This window comes from Colossoma macropomum, unplaced genomic scaffold (assembly GCF_904425465.1).
Source record: "Colossoma macropomum unplaced genomic scaffold, Colossoma_macropomum, whole genome shotgun sequence".
In the NCBI taxonomy this organism is placed as follows: domain Eukaryota; kingdom Metazoa; phylum Chordata; class Actinopteri; order Characiformes; family Serrasalmidae; genus Colossoma; species Colossoma macropomum.
In genome coordinates this window covers 36,818,568-36,836,071 of record NW_023494800.1, presented here as the reverse complement: position 1 = coordinate 36,836,071, position 17,504 = coordinate 36,818,568, and the positions used below count along the sequence as shown (strand labels likewise).

At 42.4% G+C, this 17,504-nt stretch overlaps 1 protein-coding gene across 1 annotated transcript in view; it reads left to right on the top strand.

Annotated features, from left to right (window-relative positions):
* LOC118820124 (endoplasmic reticulum metallopeptidase 1) overlaps nt 1-17,504 on the top strand; it is a 45,236-nt gene that overhangs the window by 21,841 nt on the left and 5,891 nt on the right. Inside the window, exons 8-11 of the mRNA XM_036588262.1 lie at nt 187-407; nt 13,137-13,311; nt 14,609-14,799; nt 16,910-17,062. Coding sequence (XP_036444155.1) covers nt 187-407; nt 13,137-13,311; nt 14,609-14,799; nt 16,910-17,062 — 740 coding nt within the window. The remainder of the gene's footprint in view (nt 1-186; nt 408-13,136; nt 13,312-14,608; nt 14,800-16,909; nt 17,063-17,504) is intronic.

Sequence of the window (17,504 nt, the reverse complement as noted above, 5' to 3'; positions counted from 1 at the left end):
CGCCCCTGCATTTCAGAGCAGGAAGTGAAATTGCATCCCTGTCCCTCATGGCCATATGGTCAGCAGTTAGATCCCATTGGAACATTAAGAATTGTCACCAACAAAACACAATTTTCAGCAACTAAGTAAACAATGTTGTGATTTTTCTGTGGTAGAATGACCCGTGTATGTTTTGCTCTGTGTCAGGTGGTCGGTATGTGCGGGAGCTGGTGTACGCGTCCTGCGTGGCTCTGCTCAGCTGGTTCGTTACTCTCCTCTCCGTCCTGATCGTGGCGCTGTTGGTCACTCTGATTGGACGCTCCATGTTCTGGTACAGTCACTTCTACACCTCCGTCTGCCTGTACGGCTCCGCAGCCGTGGGGAAGATGCTTCTGATCCACACACTGGCCAAGAACCTGTACTACGGGGTGAGAGAACCTCTACAGCCCGCATGCCTATTTGTGATACTGAAGGTTAATAGGCAGTCACTCGTTTGTTAGGGTAGGGTTGGATATTGCTGGCCAAATCTGCCAGTATTAAGATTCAGCAGATTTATTTAGAGCCTAAGTTGTGTATTCAAATATTGTACTGAGGTTTTTTAGGAAATTCTGTTGTGTATTTAGGTTTTAAACATTTGACAATTAAGATCTGACAGTTATATTGGAAAATTGATAAGTTCATAACTTTTTTAACTATCTAGAACTGTTTAACTAAAACCATTTTTTTATTTTTGACCATATAAAATTGAATTAACCAGTATTTCCAGTTTTTAGCTCCTTAAAATCAGTATTTGTGTAAGTGGTGCAGTTTACATATCGGCTGGGCCCTGAGTCGATTCTGTAAGCGAGCTGTTTATGATGCTGCTTGATACGAGTGGATCAAAAAGCTTTTCTGTTTTATCTGTTTGTCTGTGATGTCACTGGGCCATGAACTCTGGATTTAACAATAGGTGAAAGCTTAGACAGCGGCACCACTCTGGAACCCTATTAGTGACTTGTTTCATGATGCTTCATACTCATATTCCAGCTTAGAGGCACCATGTATCTGTTCCTGTCACAGTAATACAGACCAGAGATGTTCCGATTGGAGTCGCGAGTCCGTTAAGCACGAGCCCAATTGGAGTCGCGAGTCAGTTAAGCACGAGCCCAGTTCAAGTCATGAGTCAGTTAAGCACAATCCCGAGTGGGGTTGCGTGTCAGTTAAGCACGAGCCCAAGTGGAGTCGTGAGTCAGTGAAGCACAAGCCCGACTGGAGATGCACGTCAGTTAAGCACGAGCCTGAGTGGATTTGCGAGTCACTTAAGCATGAGCCTGAGTGGAGTCATGTATCAAATAAGCACAAGCCTGATTGGAGTTGTGAGTCAGTTAAGCACAAGCCCGATGGGAGTTGCGAGTCAGTTAAGCAGGAGTCCGAATGGAGTCTTGAGTCAGTTAAGCACAAGCCCAGTTCAAGTCATGAGTCAGTTAAGCACGATTCTGAGTGGATTTGCAAGCCACTTAAGCATGAACCTGAGTGGAGTCGTGAGTCAGTTAAGCACAAGCCCGATGGGAGTTGCGAGTCAGTTAAGCAGGAGTCCGAATGGAGTCACGAGTCAGTTAAGCACAAGCCCATGTGGAGTCATGAGTTAGTTAAGCACAAGCCTGAGTGGAGCCTCAAGTCAGTTAAGCATGAGCCCGAGTGGAGTCGCGAGTCAGGTAAGTACAAGCCTGCGTGGAGCCTCAAGTCAGTTAAGCACAAGCCTGAGTGGAGCCTCAAGTCAGTTAAGCATGAGCCCGAGTGGAGTCGCGAGTCAGTTAAGCATGAGCCTGAGTGGAGTCATGTGTCAGTTAAGCACAAGCCTGATTGGAGTTGTGAGTCAGTTAAGCACAAGCCCGATGGGAGTTGCGAGTCAGTTAAGCGAGAGCCCGAATGGAGTCACGAGTCAGTTAAGCACGAGCCCAGTTCAAATCATGAGTCAGTTAAGCATGATTCTGAGTGGATTTGCGAGCCACTTAAGCAGAAGCCTGAGTGGAGTCGCAAGTCAGGTAAGCACAAGCCTGAGTGGAGCCTCAAGTCAGTTAAGCATGAGCCAGAGTGGAGCGAGTCAGTTAAATGAGAGCCTGTGTGGAGTCGCGAGTCAGTGAAGTGAGAGCCCGAGTGGAGTCGCAAGTCAGTTAAGCATGAGCCAGAGTGGAGCGAGTCAGTTAAATGAGAGCCTGTGTGGAGGCGCGAGTCAGTGAAGTGAGAGCCCGAGTGGAGTCACAAGTCAGTTAAGTGCAAGCCTGTGTGGAGTCGTGAGTTAGTGAAGCGAGAGCCCAAGTGGAGTAGCGAGTCAGTTAAGCGAGAGCCTGTGTGGAGTCGTGAGTCAGTGAAGTGAGAGCCTGTGTGGAGTCGCGAGTCAGTTAAGCGCGAGTGAGCCTGTGTGTGTAGTGCTCTGAATATTCCTACAGGTTTGTTTGGTTTTAAACTCTGGGCTCTGATAGTATCTCAGTCACATGACTGCAGTGGTGTTTCACCTTCATGGTTGATTTGAATAAAGATTGCACTGTCTGCTCTGCAGTAACCTCTGTGTGTGTGTGTGTTTGTGTGTGTGCGCGTGTGTGTGTTTGTGTGTGCGTGTGTGTGTTTGTGTGTGTGTGTGTGTGTTTGTGTGTGTGTGTGTGTGTGTGTGTGTGTGTGTGTGTGTGTGTGTTTGTGTGTGTGTGTGTGTGTGTGTGTGCGCGTGTGTGTGTTTGTGTGTGCGTGTGTGTGTTTGTGTGTGCGTGTGTGTGTTTGTGTGTGCGTGTGTGTGTTTGTGTGTGCGTGTGTGTGTTTGTGTGTGTGTGTTTGTGTGTGTGTGTGTGTGTGTGTGTGTGTGTGTGTGTGTTTGTATGTACTTTGTAGTGTTTTTTTTTCCTCTAAAAGAAAATTCACATATATTTTTAATTTCTTTGTCATATTGTTTGAGCTGCCTTTTCCTTAATCATGCAAATGTCCATTTTGACATCTGTATTACGTTCAGGTGTTTCAGCCACACCCACTGCTAACAGGTGTATAAAATCAAGCACATAGTCTTGCAGCCTCCATAGACAAACACTGGCAGTAGAATGGGTCGCACTGAAGACAGCGGGGCTGTCAAGTACTGAAGCACATAGAGCACAAAAATCACCTGCTCTGTTAAATCACTGACTACAGAGTTCCAAACTGCCTCTGTGTCAGGAGGTTCATGAAATGGGTTTCCATGGCTGAGCAGCTGCACACAAGCCTAAGATCACTATGCTCAATGCCAAGCGTCGGCTGGAGTGGTGTAAAGCGCCGCCACTGGACTCTGGATCAGTGGAACCGTGTTCTCTGGAGTGATGAATCAGCTTCTCTATCTGTCAGTCTGATGATGAATCTGGGTTTGGTGGATGTCAGGAGAACGTTACCTACCGGAATGCAGAGCCAACAGTAGAGTTTGGTGGAGGAGGGATGATGGGCGGGGCTGTTTTTCAGGGTTTGGGCTCTCAGTTCCAGTGAAGGGTGATGTTGATGCTACAAAGACATTTTACACAGTTATCTGCTTCCAGCTTTGTGTCAGCAGTTTGGGGAAGAGCCTTTCCTGTTCCAGCATGACTGAGCCCCTGTGCACAAAGCAGCTCCATAAGACATGGAGTTACCAGTTTGGTGTGGAGGAACTCCAGTGGCCCTCACAGAGCCCTGACCTCAACCCCACTGAACACCTTTTGGAACTGGAACGCTGATTGTGATCCAGGCCGTCTCGTCCAACATCAGTGTCTGACAAATGGTCTTTAGACTGAATGGACACAATGGAGGCAGTTACGGCTGCAAAGGAGGGCAACTCCATATTAATGCCTATGGATTGGAATGGGACGTCCAACAAGCTCATATTGGTGTGATGGTCAGGTGTCCACATACTTTTGGCCATGTAGTTTGTACGTTTTTTCTATCAATTCAAGGTTCTTTATTGTATATTTGTGTTTTCTTTGTTGTATGTCAAGCCTTTGAAAATTAACGTTTAAGTAGCCGTTACCTGATTAATGTCTCACTCATCTTGTTCTAGAAGTGCAACAAGTTCATCTCGGTCTTTTCTTCTGTGATAATTTTCATCCTTTGATTCCTTTGAGTCTGAGCTCTCTGGATGGGTGGGATTACTCAGCGCGATGCTAGCTAGCGCAATCATGTTACATCACAGCATGATGTAAGAGGACCGATGGTTATCGTTTTCCTCGTTCTTCTGTGTTCACTATATGTTCAGAAAAGTATATTGTGTTGTATTGTGACATAATTTATCACAATAATGATATATATTGTCATATTGGCCAGCCTTAATTAATAGTACCGTTAAAAATGACTTTCCCACTCAGTCTCCCCATATGAATACTTCGAAATCGTGTTTCCCAGATAGTGAGCATATATCGGTCTGCTGGCTTGATGAGGTCAGCACCCCACTGATTGTTCACCACTATTGGTCCACCCTCGGACCACCCAGATTACTGTCCTCCATACAAGCTGTACCTAGTTTTTAATCTCCTCAAACAGATTTTAAATGCGCAGAGACTTTTATTTTAGAAAATTAATGCATAGACAAGTATTACAAACAATTGAGAGAAAAAAAATCATGACTAGACCTAAAATAAAATGATTTTATAGAAGCTGTTGTTGCTGACACTGAGCTGGATTAACATTATCTACTAAACTAATTTACAAAGTGTAACTAAGGAAGGAAAAATCAGTAAATTGGTGGAAAATGATGAGTTCTGCCTATTACTCTGCTTAACCGCCGATGGGCTGTCCAAAAAATGCTGAGCAAAACGTCAGTGGACCGCCAGCTCTGCCATCAGCGGGCCGACAGCGGTCCACTATCCTCTTGCTATCAGGGTTGGTTTGCAAGATATCGTCAGTTATACGCTTGAATCGATTGAATTTATTGTCCTCTGATTAAATCGTGCTTGATGTGTAGGGGCCTTTAGACTGGGCCTGAGTTCAGGGTGCATGTCTTCCTTTAATACTCACTGGACAGGCTGCGCTAAACTGGGTGAGAGACCATGCACTGTGTGAATCACCTCAGTGTGATGCAAGACACGAGAGTGTGAGTGTGTGTGTGAGTGTGTGTGTGTGTGTGTGAGTGTGTGTGTGAGTGTGTGTGTGTGTGTGTTTCCTCTTTTCAGTTCCAGTTCAGTGTGTGAGTTGATTTGATGAAGTGATACACTTCAGCCTCTTTTCTACTGTAGAGCCAAATGGTTTTCCATCTGCCGTGCTGCTAAATCAGAACCAGGAAATACTGAAGAAAACTACACAAAGAGTGGCTAACTGCTAATAGGCTAATACACACACACACACTACAAAACGTTTGATTCCGGCTGTTGCACAAACACCAGTCACTCGGCATTGAGCTCTCAGATTATTTATTCTCTAAAGAGGTGTTGTTTGAGCGTCAGTTACTAAAACTGAGCCTGTTCTGTGGTGGGTAGCACCTGTAGCATGCTAGCTATGCTAGCATTAGCGTAGCCCAGCAGGGTCATCTCAAAGCACCACAGAGCCATCGTGTTGTCAGCTGTTGTCCTTTCTGTCACTTAAACATCAGACTTTTGAAGCTGTGCTCATATAAGAGAGTCTTTATCTTGTAAATGGGTCTTTTTAGGCATCAGTTATCTAGAACCAAGCCTGCATTGCTGTGGGAAGCACCGTACGCTCATAGATATACATCCAGATGCCACGTTGTCTGTTGTTTATCTGAGGCGATACGTCTGCGCGTCCGCCATGTTGGAGAGGTCAAGATCCGCTTGTGAACAGATTCACTTGTACTCAGAGACGAAGAGTCTCAGGATTAAATCAGCCACAACTTCCTTATTACTCAACCGATTTTCACCACATCTGTTTAGTTATAATCCTCAGACTCAGATTAATCCAGACTGCTCGGATCTGCTCTCGGCAGCTTTTATTACTGTAATAACTGATTGTGATAATTAGCCGTCCGGACCAGCAGGAAAGTATTCAGTCTGCACCTGAGGTTAAAAACCGAGTTTAGCGCAAGAAACACAATCAGACACATCAGCAAATCCATCAATGTGTAAATCACTTCTAATCTTCATACACAGAAAAATTAAATAAACCCCCAAAACACAGTAAGAAGGACGATCTTGGCTTCCTATTTACCAGCTTCTTGTTTGAGGTTTCCTGTTCCACCTTAAATGGTGCAGCAGTTACTTTCTGGTGCCTGAAGCTGCACCAATTAAGGTGGAACAGGAGAATGCGACCAAGAAGCTGGCTGATGCACCATTTAAGGTGGAACTGGAAAATTCTAACAAGAAGTTGGCTGATGCACCATTTAAGGTGGAACTGGAAAATTAGAACAAGAAACTGGCAAATAAGAACCTAACTTCAGGTCCGTATAATAAGGTGCTAATCTATTATAAATATCTGCACGGATTGAGGAGTGTAAGGACTATTAAATGAAATAAGCTTCATATAAAACCAGAGGAAAAACAATCACATCAACAGGTTCTCTGTGCCTCATTAACCACACGGCCACATCTATACAAACATCACACAGACAACACACATAACACAGACATGAGTGTGGATCACTGCGTTCCCTCCGTTATATAATCCTGTCCCTCTTTCTGAGTGTGATATTCTTGAAATAGTTTAATTTCGGACAGTATCTTTATTAAACTTCTTAAACTTTTCTTTATCTGCTACCCAGATAGCAGACAGTTCTGGGCCGATTCTGGCTTACATCCGCGAGTGTTGGTTCAGTTCCGGATAGATATTAGGCATGTGGGCCACAACTGGGCCAGATGCTGAACAGCTGTGTATGGTTTTAGCTCATATCTACTTTTAAGGGCCAATTCTGGTGTAAACGTTGTGGCCCAACAGTGTGGATGAAGGAAGAGGGCCGCACCTTAATGCTGTGACGGACCAATGCTCATTGATTTGCGTCTCAGTACTTTAGGCCCATGTCTGGCATGTCATAAGTGGCCCATTACTGAAGTTACAGAAAACAGCTGACACTCGCTGTAAGGGTTAAAACCCTCATTTAACGAATTTTCCCACCCAAGTTCATCATTTTCAAATGGACAAGCCAGCAGGTGGGGCTGAAGAGAAGACAAAGTCTCTTCAAGAAGACAAAGAACAAGAGGGTAAGTGATATACTTTAAAATCACATGTACATACGCTAACATGATCGGTGATGTGCAAGTTTAGTTCAGTGAGATTAACTATTTTGAATTATTGTGGAAAATGAAAAGTTATAACTATAGCTAACACTGGAAAAGCACAGGCTAGCTAGATTAATGAAATGGTCAATCAGTTCAAGGTTTAGTTACGTTGTCCTATGATAATAATGTTAACTTATTCCTTTTAGCTAAACGTCCAGAGTAGTTAACTAACGTTAGCTCGTGGTTAGCGGGTTAGCTCAGAGCTAGCGCGTTGTCTTGACAGCAGTGTTAAGTCCTCTCATCTGCACACATCACCCTTCTGTGTAAGTCAGTAGAACCAGAAGAAAACAGTAAACACAGGCGCTGTGGTTCACCTGAGGGGCTTTTTCCTGGCTCATATGAAGGTTCACTGTCAGGAGCGCTTTACATTAGTTAGACCTGTAAGTAGCTCATTATTGATGGGTATCTTAATGTTTTTTAGAACAAAACCTTTCTTGTTGATCACAGATCGTACAGTTGTGGAGTTCTTGCCTCATTATTCAGTTTCTAAAGTAAAACCCTCTGTTCCAGATGACCTGTTATTGGGGTTCTGTGACTGCTTACAGTGGAACAACTTCCACAGTGACAGAGCTCATTCAGTCTGCAGAGCGGACTGTTGGAAATGCTGATTGTGGTGTTGCTCCAGATTGTCAGGTAAAGGGATTTGTTGTACAGTGTAACACAAAAACTGTTATCTGGAAATCCGTTAAAGAAGTAAATGATAGCTGAATGCTTTTCCTCTTTCCTTTAGGCATCGGGAAGTGGACAGGTTTTGACCGATGTAGAATTTTAGGAATGTTTATAAATGGTAAGTTTTTACATTAGAACAAGTATTTTGAAAACTTTTATTATTATTATTATTATTATTATTATTATTATTATTAAGGTCACTGAATAACTGTCATTGTCTAGTATTTTAAATACATTTTTAAACAACAAATCACTTCAAACTTAGATTATTTATTATATTACTATAGGTTATGTAATTAACAAAAAACATACGTTGCTTGTTTTATCTTGTGTATTCACTAGCCTTTGTGTGTTTGCTTTCAGTGCATCAGTATTTTTTCTACTTTGAAAATGTTTATAATTGTGATACACAATAAACAGTCTGAATACATTCTAAATGTTTTTGCTTTTTGTTTTGTTTAAGGGATTCTCCACTGGTAAAAATTAATGTATGCAAAACGAAGCAAAATGATCATAATATACCCACGTAAGCTCACGATGGAGCCAATTTCTAAACCCACCTCTTACTGAACTGGTATCCAATGCAAATCCCAGAACGGGCCCATGTTTAACATAATATAGAATAAAATCATGCATTTAAAATCATTAGTGATGCAGCAGATTATCCAGTTTTGTATTTGTGTACTAAAAAAACTACAGTAATTATTGCATACAGAATCAGAAAAAGTAGCTGTTGATCAAGTTAAATTGCAAAACAGTGTGACATACACAGCTGGCTTGTGTTTTATAAAGACATACTGAATGGGTTGACACCTGTGTTTTAGGGAAATACACAACTGTTTTCATTCCACTGACTGCTTATGATATTGTAATTATAAAGTATAATTTTTCAGACATTTTTGTCATCGTTGATCTAAAATAAAATGTCTGAGAAATTACATTCTAAACCCACTGAAACAGTGCTCCAAGGAAGATGTAAGATTTAGCCTCTATTTCAGTGGCCTCTCCACTTGGCTCAAGAATTTGTTTTTTTGTTGTTTTAACTGTTTAGAATGAATGCAGAAATATTGTTAGAAATGTATTTATGAATGTGGAAAATATTATACCCTTTGACAAAAGGCAGATGGTCTGCGGAACGACCAGCAGTATATGTCCTTGAAGATATACACACAAAGACTGCAGATAATGACCTGTTACAAAGGAGAAGCTTTCTGTTTTTATTTATTTAACCAAAATCAACATGGAGTTTTCATTCTGAAATGGCTTTTGTCAACACTTATCGATTATTAGGAAGAATTATTACTAATATTTTGCATGTTCTGCAATAAATGAGTGTGGCATCCTGCAAGGCCACTTCTGGGCCATGGACCAAGGTGGGTAGTCAGCCGTAACTGTGTGCCATATATGTGCCAGATCTGGCCCACACCTTTTAAATATGGTCACTTTACAGTGTGTGGGCCAGATCTGGACCACAGCCATTAAACTTGCACACATTACAGTACATGGGCCAGAGCTGGGCCAGATCCCTTGGTTCTACTCACTTTACAGTACGTGGGCCAGATCTGGGCCACATCTGTTAGTTCTACTCACTTTACAGTATGTGGGCCAGATCTGGGCCACATCTGTTAGTTCTACTCACTTTACAGTATATGGGCCAGATCTGGGCCACATCTGTTAGTTCTACTCACTTTACAGTATATGGGCCAGATCTGGGCCACATCTGTTAGTTCTACTCACTTTACAGTATATGGGCCAGATCTGGGCCACATCTGTTAGTTATACTAATTTTATAGTGTGTTGGCCTCATCTGGGCCGCATCCATTAGTTCTTCTCGTATTACAGTATATGGGCCAGATCTGGGCCGGGGACCCAGCCAGAACTGGGCCAGAACTCAACCAAGGATGTGGCCCACAAGTGGGCCAGATAAATTTTGCTGACTGGGTAGTCATTATTTTTTCTCTCTCAGTTGTTTGTAATATTTGTCTATTTTCCAAAATAAAAGTCTCTGTGCATTCAAAATATGTTTGAGAAGATTAAAACTAGGCAGAGCTTGTATACAGGACAGTAATCTGGGGTGGGCTGCCGACTTTATCAAGCCAGTGGACCAGTAGCTCAGCAGGCTACAGCTTTGCCTTTGTCTTTCAGAACAGGCTTGATTTCGTCTTTCTGTCACTCCAGCACCAATCAGTCGACTTCACTCTCTCTAATCCAGTTTTTATCATCTCTACTCGTGACAGCAGAGGACCAGTTAGTCAGAACTGAACCAGTGTTGGGCTTTTTGGATCTCACTAGCCAGTGCTAACTAGGAGAGAGGAGCTGGCTAGCATTAGCCTAGCAAGGAAGCTACAGTTCTGAAACACCACAAAACAGGTTTTATTATGGTTCTCTGTCCCTCCAAAACCAGCTGCTCAGCTTTGCGTCAGTAAAGCTTTGGTTAGTCAGAATCGGACCTGTTTTGTGGTGAGCAGAGTTGGCAGCACGTTAGCTAAGCTAGTAGCTCTTCTCTCCTGGTTAGCAGCGCCGCGTAACATTTAGCAGTTGCTGTTCGATTATAGCTTTGAGATTTACTGAATGGTGGATTTAAGATTGTGAACTTTCACTTATTCGGCATCTGCGTAAGCGAACTGATAACAAGAAGATAGTGGTCCCCTGTTGGCCTGCTGATGGCAAAGCTGGCGGTCCACTGGCGGTTTGCTTAGCGTCTTCTGGGCGGCCCACCGGCGGTTAAGCAGAGTATTAGACAAAATTCCACTTATCATCACTCATTTTCCACTCACAGTCCAGTTTACAGATTTTTCCTTCCTTCGTTTCTTTAGTTATACTGTAAATTAGTGTAGTAGATCATTTTAATCCAGCGCAGAGTCAGCAACAACACTTTCTATAAGATCATTTTATATCAGGCCTAGTTATTATTTTTTTCTATCTCAGTTGTTTGTAATATTTTTTTTATTTTTATTTTCTAAAATAAAAGTCTCTGTCCATTTAAAATCTGTTTGAGGAGATTAAACACTAGTTAGAGCTTGTATGCAGGACAGTGATCTGGGTGGTCCGAGGGGAGACCAGCAGTGGCAAACAGTCAGCGGGGTGCCGACATTATCAAGCCAGTGGACCGATAAATGCTTGTTAGCTGGGCAGTCGAACTTATAGCTACGCATTGCATGGTCCCACTGAATGGTTCTTTGGCCCTGAGCGTAGTAAGCTAGCCATTACCAAGAAAACCACACTGAGCACAGTTTGTAAGCGTTCCGTGTTGAACTAGGTCAGTGTGGAAATCCCTCTGGAGCGCTAACTCTCCGTGCTCAGAACCGTTTAGCCCTGCAATGGAACAGAGGCGTGTGCCCAAAAGTTTGTAGACACCAACGGTTCTGCTGAAACCTTCTGAAATGAAGGTGTTAATAGTGAATCTGTGCTGCAGTAACAGCCTCTACTCTTCTGGGAAGGCTTTAGATGTTGGAACATTGCTGTGAGGATTTGATGGAGCATTAGTGAGGTCAGGTACTGATGTTGGATGGTCAGTTCTGGATCACTCCAACTCATCCCAAAGGTATTGGATGGAGCTCCATCACTCCAGAGAACACAGTTCCACTGATCCACAGCCCAATGCTGGGGGGCTTTATACCCCTCTAGCCCACACTTGGTGACCTTCGGCTCATGTGCAGCTGCTCTAGACCATCCCATTCTACTGCTCAGTGCTTTTCTATGGAGATTATACAAGCTGTGAGTGCGCAATTGAATGTTAAACAGTGCTTTCACTGACTGAAACCAGTACCAGGACTGTTTTGAATGGGCTGAATCTTGAGTTTCACTCTCACCAGTGAGGGCCTGCAACAAATTACATAGTAACCAAGACTGTGAGGCATTTATTAAACATTAACCTAAGAACGGGGCAAAAATCAGACACAAAACTGAATGAATATAGACACAAATGAATGAGTATAGAGTATGGAAGCTCAGACTTAGTACGTCAACATAACATGTCAGACATCAGGCAACATTTCAAGAATGTAAGCGATTATGTAAGTCAATATCTTCAGAAAAACTAATTATTTTGAGATACTAAGTCAGAGTTTCCAGGTACTAAGTCAGAATCTTCAGAAAATAAGTACTTATTTCAATATACTAAGTCAGTATTTTGAGAAAATAAGTAATTATTTAGACATAGTCAGTACTTCTCCAAAATAAGCCATTATTTTGAGATGCTAAGTCAATATTTGTAGACATTTTCAGTATTTTGAAGTACCTAGTTAATATTAAGAGAAAATAAGTCATCATGTTGAGATATTAAGTCAATATTTTCAGAATTAATTCATTATAAATATTATAACTGTAGCTTTGTTATGCTTGTAATTTTTTCTGTTATTCTGGAGTTCTTTAGTGTTAATGGGCTGGTTGATAATTGCGCCATGTTCAGGTTGTTGTTATTGTAGTGGAACATATTTTGCATTTTTAATTGCATTTGTGATTTATTCATTAAAAAGATTTTAATGTTTACAGCCGTCAGTAGCCGGGGGTCCAAGAAGGCACAATTGGCCTCGCTCTCTGGGCGGGTAGGATGAACCCCCCCCATCTCCCCACCCCTGATCACTCAACGCGATGCTAGTCAGCGCAGGCGTCTGTTAGCTGACGTAACAGATCTGGCGGTTGACGCTTTCCTCCGAGCGCGTTCGGCTGTCCAGTGACGTTGCGTGAGCGGCAGTTCGAAAAGAAGCGGTGGCTTCACAGGTCTCGGAGGAAGCCTGTGTTAGCCTTCACCCTCCTAGCGCTGGTAGTATTGTGTGACTGGGGGAGTCCTAACTAGCGGGTGGAATTAGAGACAACTAAATTGGGGAGAAAAGTGAGGGAAAATCCCAAAAAAAAGATTTTAATGTTAAAATTGGGTGAGCCTAGGCCGTCATTCCATCTTAGTGATTAGAGTCTGTGCCAGCTTGAGTGCTCGGTGTTTTACAACAAAAAAAGGGGACAAACACCAAGAAATTCTGAAATTCATGCAAAAATGTAGAATTCACAAATTTTGTTCACTCATGTTGTCATGCCAATAATATTACTTGAGATGAAAAAAAACTTTAGAATAGAAAAGAATAGAAAACTTTAGAAAAGAATGCAAAATAGAAGCATTTTTATTAGTGGACTGGATGTGAAAGAAAAGTAGCTAAAATCGGCATCGGCCTACTCCTCTCGGTGCATCCCCAATAATAGTATGACACAGTAGAGTAAGCGATAAAAGTATGATTAAAAATGATCATTTCCTCTCTCTCTCTCTCTCTCTCTCTCTCTCTCTCTCTCTCTCTCTCTCTGTCCCTCTCTCAGAGAGTGCGGAGGTTGGAGCTGGGGGAGCTGTTTTTTGACGTCAGTCTGCTGTTGTGGTGCTGCGTGCTGGTTTACCTCACTCAGCGGGGTCTCTGTTCTGCGTATGTGCCCATGCTGATGGTGGCTTTTCCTCTGGCCACCAAACTCCTGCTCTCTCGCCACTTCAGAAACAGAGGTGAGCACCGTCCACTGCTACACAGTTAGCAGTGGGAGGTATACAGGTGTACAAAACTTGGCCTCAGGTGGATTACCGCTTTAATAAGAAATATGGATTTTATGGAAGTTACCAATTTCTTTACAGTGGTGGTGATAGGAACCAGGGGTCACCATGACTACAACACAAATATAGACATTTTATTTACTATCCAGAACCACCAGTGAACCTACACGAGTCTTCTGAGTCTATATGGAATGTTGATGGTGGTAAAACCATCAAGAAAAGAAAAAGAATCGTCTTTGCTTCAGTGTCTCGCGTGGGCTTCTCCAGCATGAATGAATTTTAGTGCCATTACTATATTATATGTATTTATAATTGTGTATGTTATATTTAAAATTGTGCAGTTAATGGTGCTGTGCAGTCATAAGCAAATGTTTGAATACCTTGTTTTGTTGTCACATTTTTCTACAAATTTTAGTGCACTATTTCTGTTCATTTGTAGAGTTTAACATATTAAAAAAATATAAAATGTGCCTTAACTTTTGCACAGGCTACATTTTGTTTTATTCTTTCTCTAACATGTTATATTAAGCTAAATAAACAGTAATCGTGCATTAAAATGTGCAGAAGTGTGTTCTCTGTAGAGGATGTGTAACCAACAAAACATGTAACATGACCAGGGGTTTATACATATGTACACACACACACACACATATATACACTGGCCATCACACTTATAGGAGCTTGTTAGATGTCCTGTTCCAAAACCATGGGCATTAATATGGACCCGACACCCTTTCCAGCTATAACAGCCTCCACTCTTCTCGGAAGCTTTCTCCAAGATTTTGGAGTGTCTGTGGGAATTTGTGCTCATTCAGTCTGAAGAGCATTTGTGAGGTCAGACACTGATGTTGGACGAGAGGGCCTGGCTCACAGTTGACGTTCCAGTTCATCCCAAAGGTGTTCAGTGGGGTTGAGGTCAGGACTCTGTGAGGGCCACTGGAGTTCCTCCACACCAAACTGGTTCTCCTGACATCCACCAAACCCAGACTCATCATCAGACTGACAGATAGAGAAGCTGATTCATCACTCCAGAGAACACGGTTCCACTGATCCAGAGTCCAGTGGCGGCGCTTTACACCCCTCCAGCCGACGCTTGGCATTGGGCATAGTGATCTTAGGCTTGTGTGCAGCTGCTCAGCCATGGAGACCCATTTCATGAAGCTCCTGAAGCTCAGTTCTTGTGCTGGTGTTGCTGATATCATTTGTAGATCATTTGTAGATGTGTGTGATGTCTGTGCTTCTTTGTGTGCAGGTGCTTCACTGTCCTATGCGGTTCTGTACCTGCTGGGTCTGGCTCTGCCGTACGCTCACCTCATGTTCCTCATCTGGGTGGTCTTCGAGATCTTTACGCCCATCATGGGCCGCAGCGGCACTGAAATCCCTCCCGACGTGGTGCTCGCCTCCCTTGTCACCGTGGCAACCATCCTACTTTCATCCTTCTTTGTAAGTGCCTCCTCACTTGACTGAGGGCTGCAGTAACACTTGTCGTTGTACTGAGAGTGTAGCAGATGATGTACTGTACTGTTTGAGACGAGGCTCTTGGAATGGAAATGGAAATATTGACAGATTAACATTAATATATCAATGTAAGACACGTTTTCAGGCACTTATAATATGTGCTGTAAGGTTATGACGACAGGAAAGACACTAACTTTACCACTGATGGAGAGGTTTGGAGACGATGGACAGCTTTGGCTACTCAGATCAGTTATTAACAACAGAGGATCCTCGAGAAATACGACCCAGATCAGCTCTCAGCAGAACAAGGATGAAGGAGCCTGAAAAGATCTTTAAATGCAGTGATTAGTCTCTAAAAACACAGACCAGAACTGTCCACGCTGTGGTCCTCACTGTGGTTCTTTATGGGTGTGAAAGCTGGACGGTAAACAAGCAAGACAGGAAAAATACTGACTCCTCTGAACTTTGGTGTTGGTGAAGACTTTTGAGAGAAACTTGGACGGCAAAGTAAACAAACGAATGGATCCTCAACCAAATCAAGCCTCACCTCTCAGTCAGAGCCCAGAGAACCAACTGAAGATCTTATTCTGGACACATTCTGAGAAGAACCAATTCATTGGAAAAGACTATTATGATCAGAACAGTTGGTAAAAGAGGACAACCTGGAGAAACACCATCCATTTGGTCACCAGGAGTCAGAATCGACTTGATAGCACTTAATAATAATAATAATAATAATAATAATAATAATAATTGATTTGAGACACGACACACTTAAAAAAGATGGTTCTTCAAGTGTTCTTTAGTAAAGAACCATGAACACTCTATAAATCCTTTGTATGATTGAAGCGTTCTTTGCATCATGAAGGAGGTCGTTAGATTGATGGAGAATGTGTAGATTGTTCTATATAGAACCTTTTTGAAAAGGGTTCCATATAGCACCAAAAAGGGTTCTTCTATTGTGATGATGTCAAGTTTGTAGCAATGTAAGAACCCTTTTGAGTGCTATACAGAACTCTTCAAAAAGGTTTAATATAGACCTATATACAACACGTTCTCCATCAATCTGAAGAACACTTTCTTGATGCAAAGAACCCTTTAATCATGCAAAGCGTTCTTTGAGTGTACCGTATCAAACCACATTATAAATTTCAATGCATTTTAAGGGTTCTTTAGTAAAGGCAGTGGTCCTTTTTAGAGCCATGAGTTCTGTATAGAACTATCTAGTGCTTAAATGGTTCTTTGCATGGTGAAGTGGTTTTTCAGATTGTTGTATATAGTTCTATGTAGAACCTCTTTGAAAAGTGTTCTATGTAGCTCCAAAAACGGTTCTGTTGTTACAAGCTTGACATCGTATCAGTAGCAGAACTCTTTTTGGTGCTATATAGAACCATTTTCAAAAAGGTTCCATATGGAACCATATACAGCCATTTCACCACACAAGGCATGAAATGGTTCTCTGTAGAATGCATGGTTCTAAACCCTTTAAGAACCATGTTTTCAAAGGTGTACCTTAAGAAATGTATCCTTTTCATTTTTGAATTTGAATTAAAAGATTGGAAATTTGTTTGTAGGCCGAGTATGAATATTACGCAGCGCTTAATCCTGTGATTATTTACATTTCTTTATCAGGGACGATAAACAATAATCACCATAAAAGTGCAAGTGCTGGTTTGACTGGTTGGCTGACTGAAGCCTTAATCCTTAATCACAATAACAGTTTAAATACAGACAGAACTGATCTTATAACAAGAGACACACCCATACAAGCAGACCTGAGATGTGACAGACTAAGATTTTAAACTGGAGGGATTAAAATGTTTTAACAGTTTTTCAGTTTAACTGTTCTAAAATGTTGAAAATAGTACAATATTCTCTCTCTCTCTCTCTGCCTCCCTCTCACCTTTCTTTCTCTGTCTCTCTCTCTTTCTTTTCTCTCTCTCCCTTTCTTTTCTCTCTCTCTCTCTCTGTCCCTTTCTCTCTCTCTCCCTCCCTCTCACCTTTCTCTCTCTCTCTCTCTCTCTCTCTCCTTCTCACCTTTCTCTCTCTCTCTCTCTCTCTCTCTCTCTCTCTCTTTCTTTTCTCTCTCTCTCAGATGCACTTCATCTACCTGGCGCGCAGCACTAAGCGTGTGTTGGGGGCTCTCGGGGTGGTCTTTACAGTGATGTTCATTCTGGTCTCTTGTGGCCTGTTTTTTCCATATTCAGCTGACCCAGCCAGCCCGCGACCCAAACGGGTCATCATACAGGTAACCCTAAACCACCATCTGTTATTTCATCATTCAGGTAACTCTAGCACACACACACACACACACACACACACACACACACACACACACACACAAACACACAAATACACACACACATAAACACATACACAAACACACAAACACACAAACACACACAAACACACACAAACACACACACACACACACACACACACACACACAAACACACACACACACATACACACACACATACACACACACACACACATACACACACACACACACACACACACACACACTCAAACACACACACACAAACACACAAATACACACACACATACACACACACAAACACAAACACACACACACACACACACACACACACACACACACACACAAACACACACACACACTGAGTATGAGATTCAGTTCCAGCCGTCTGCAGCTAACGTCTGCACTGGGG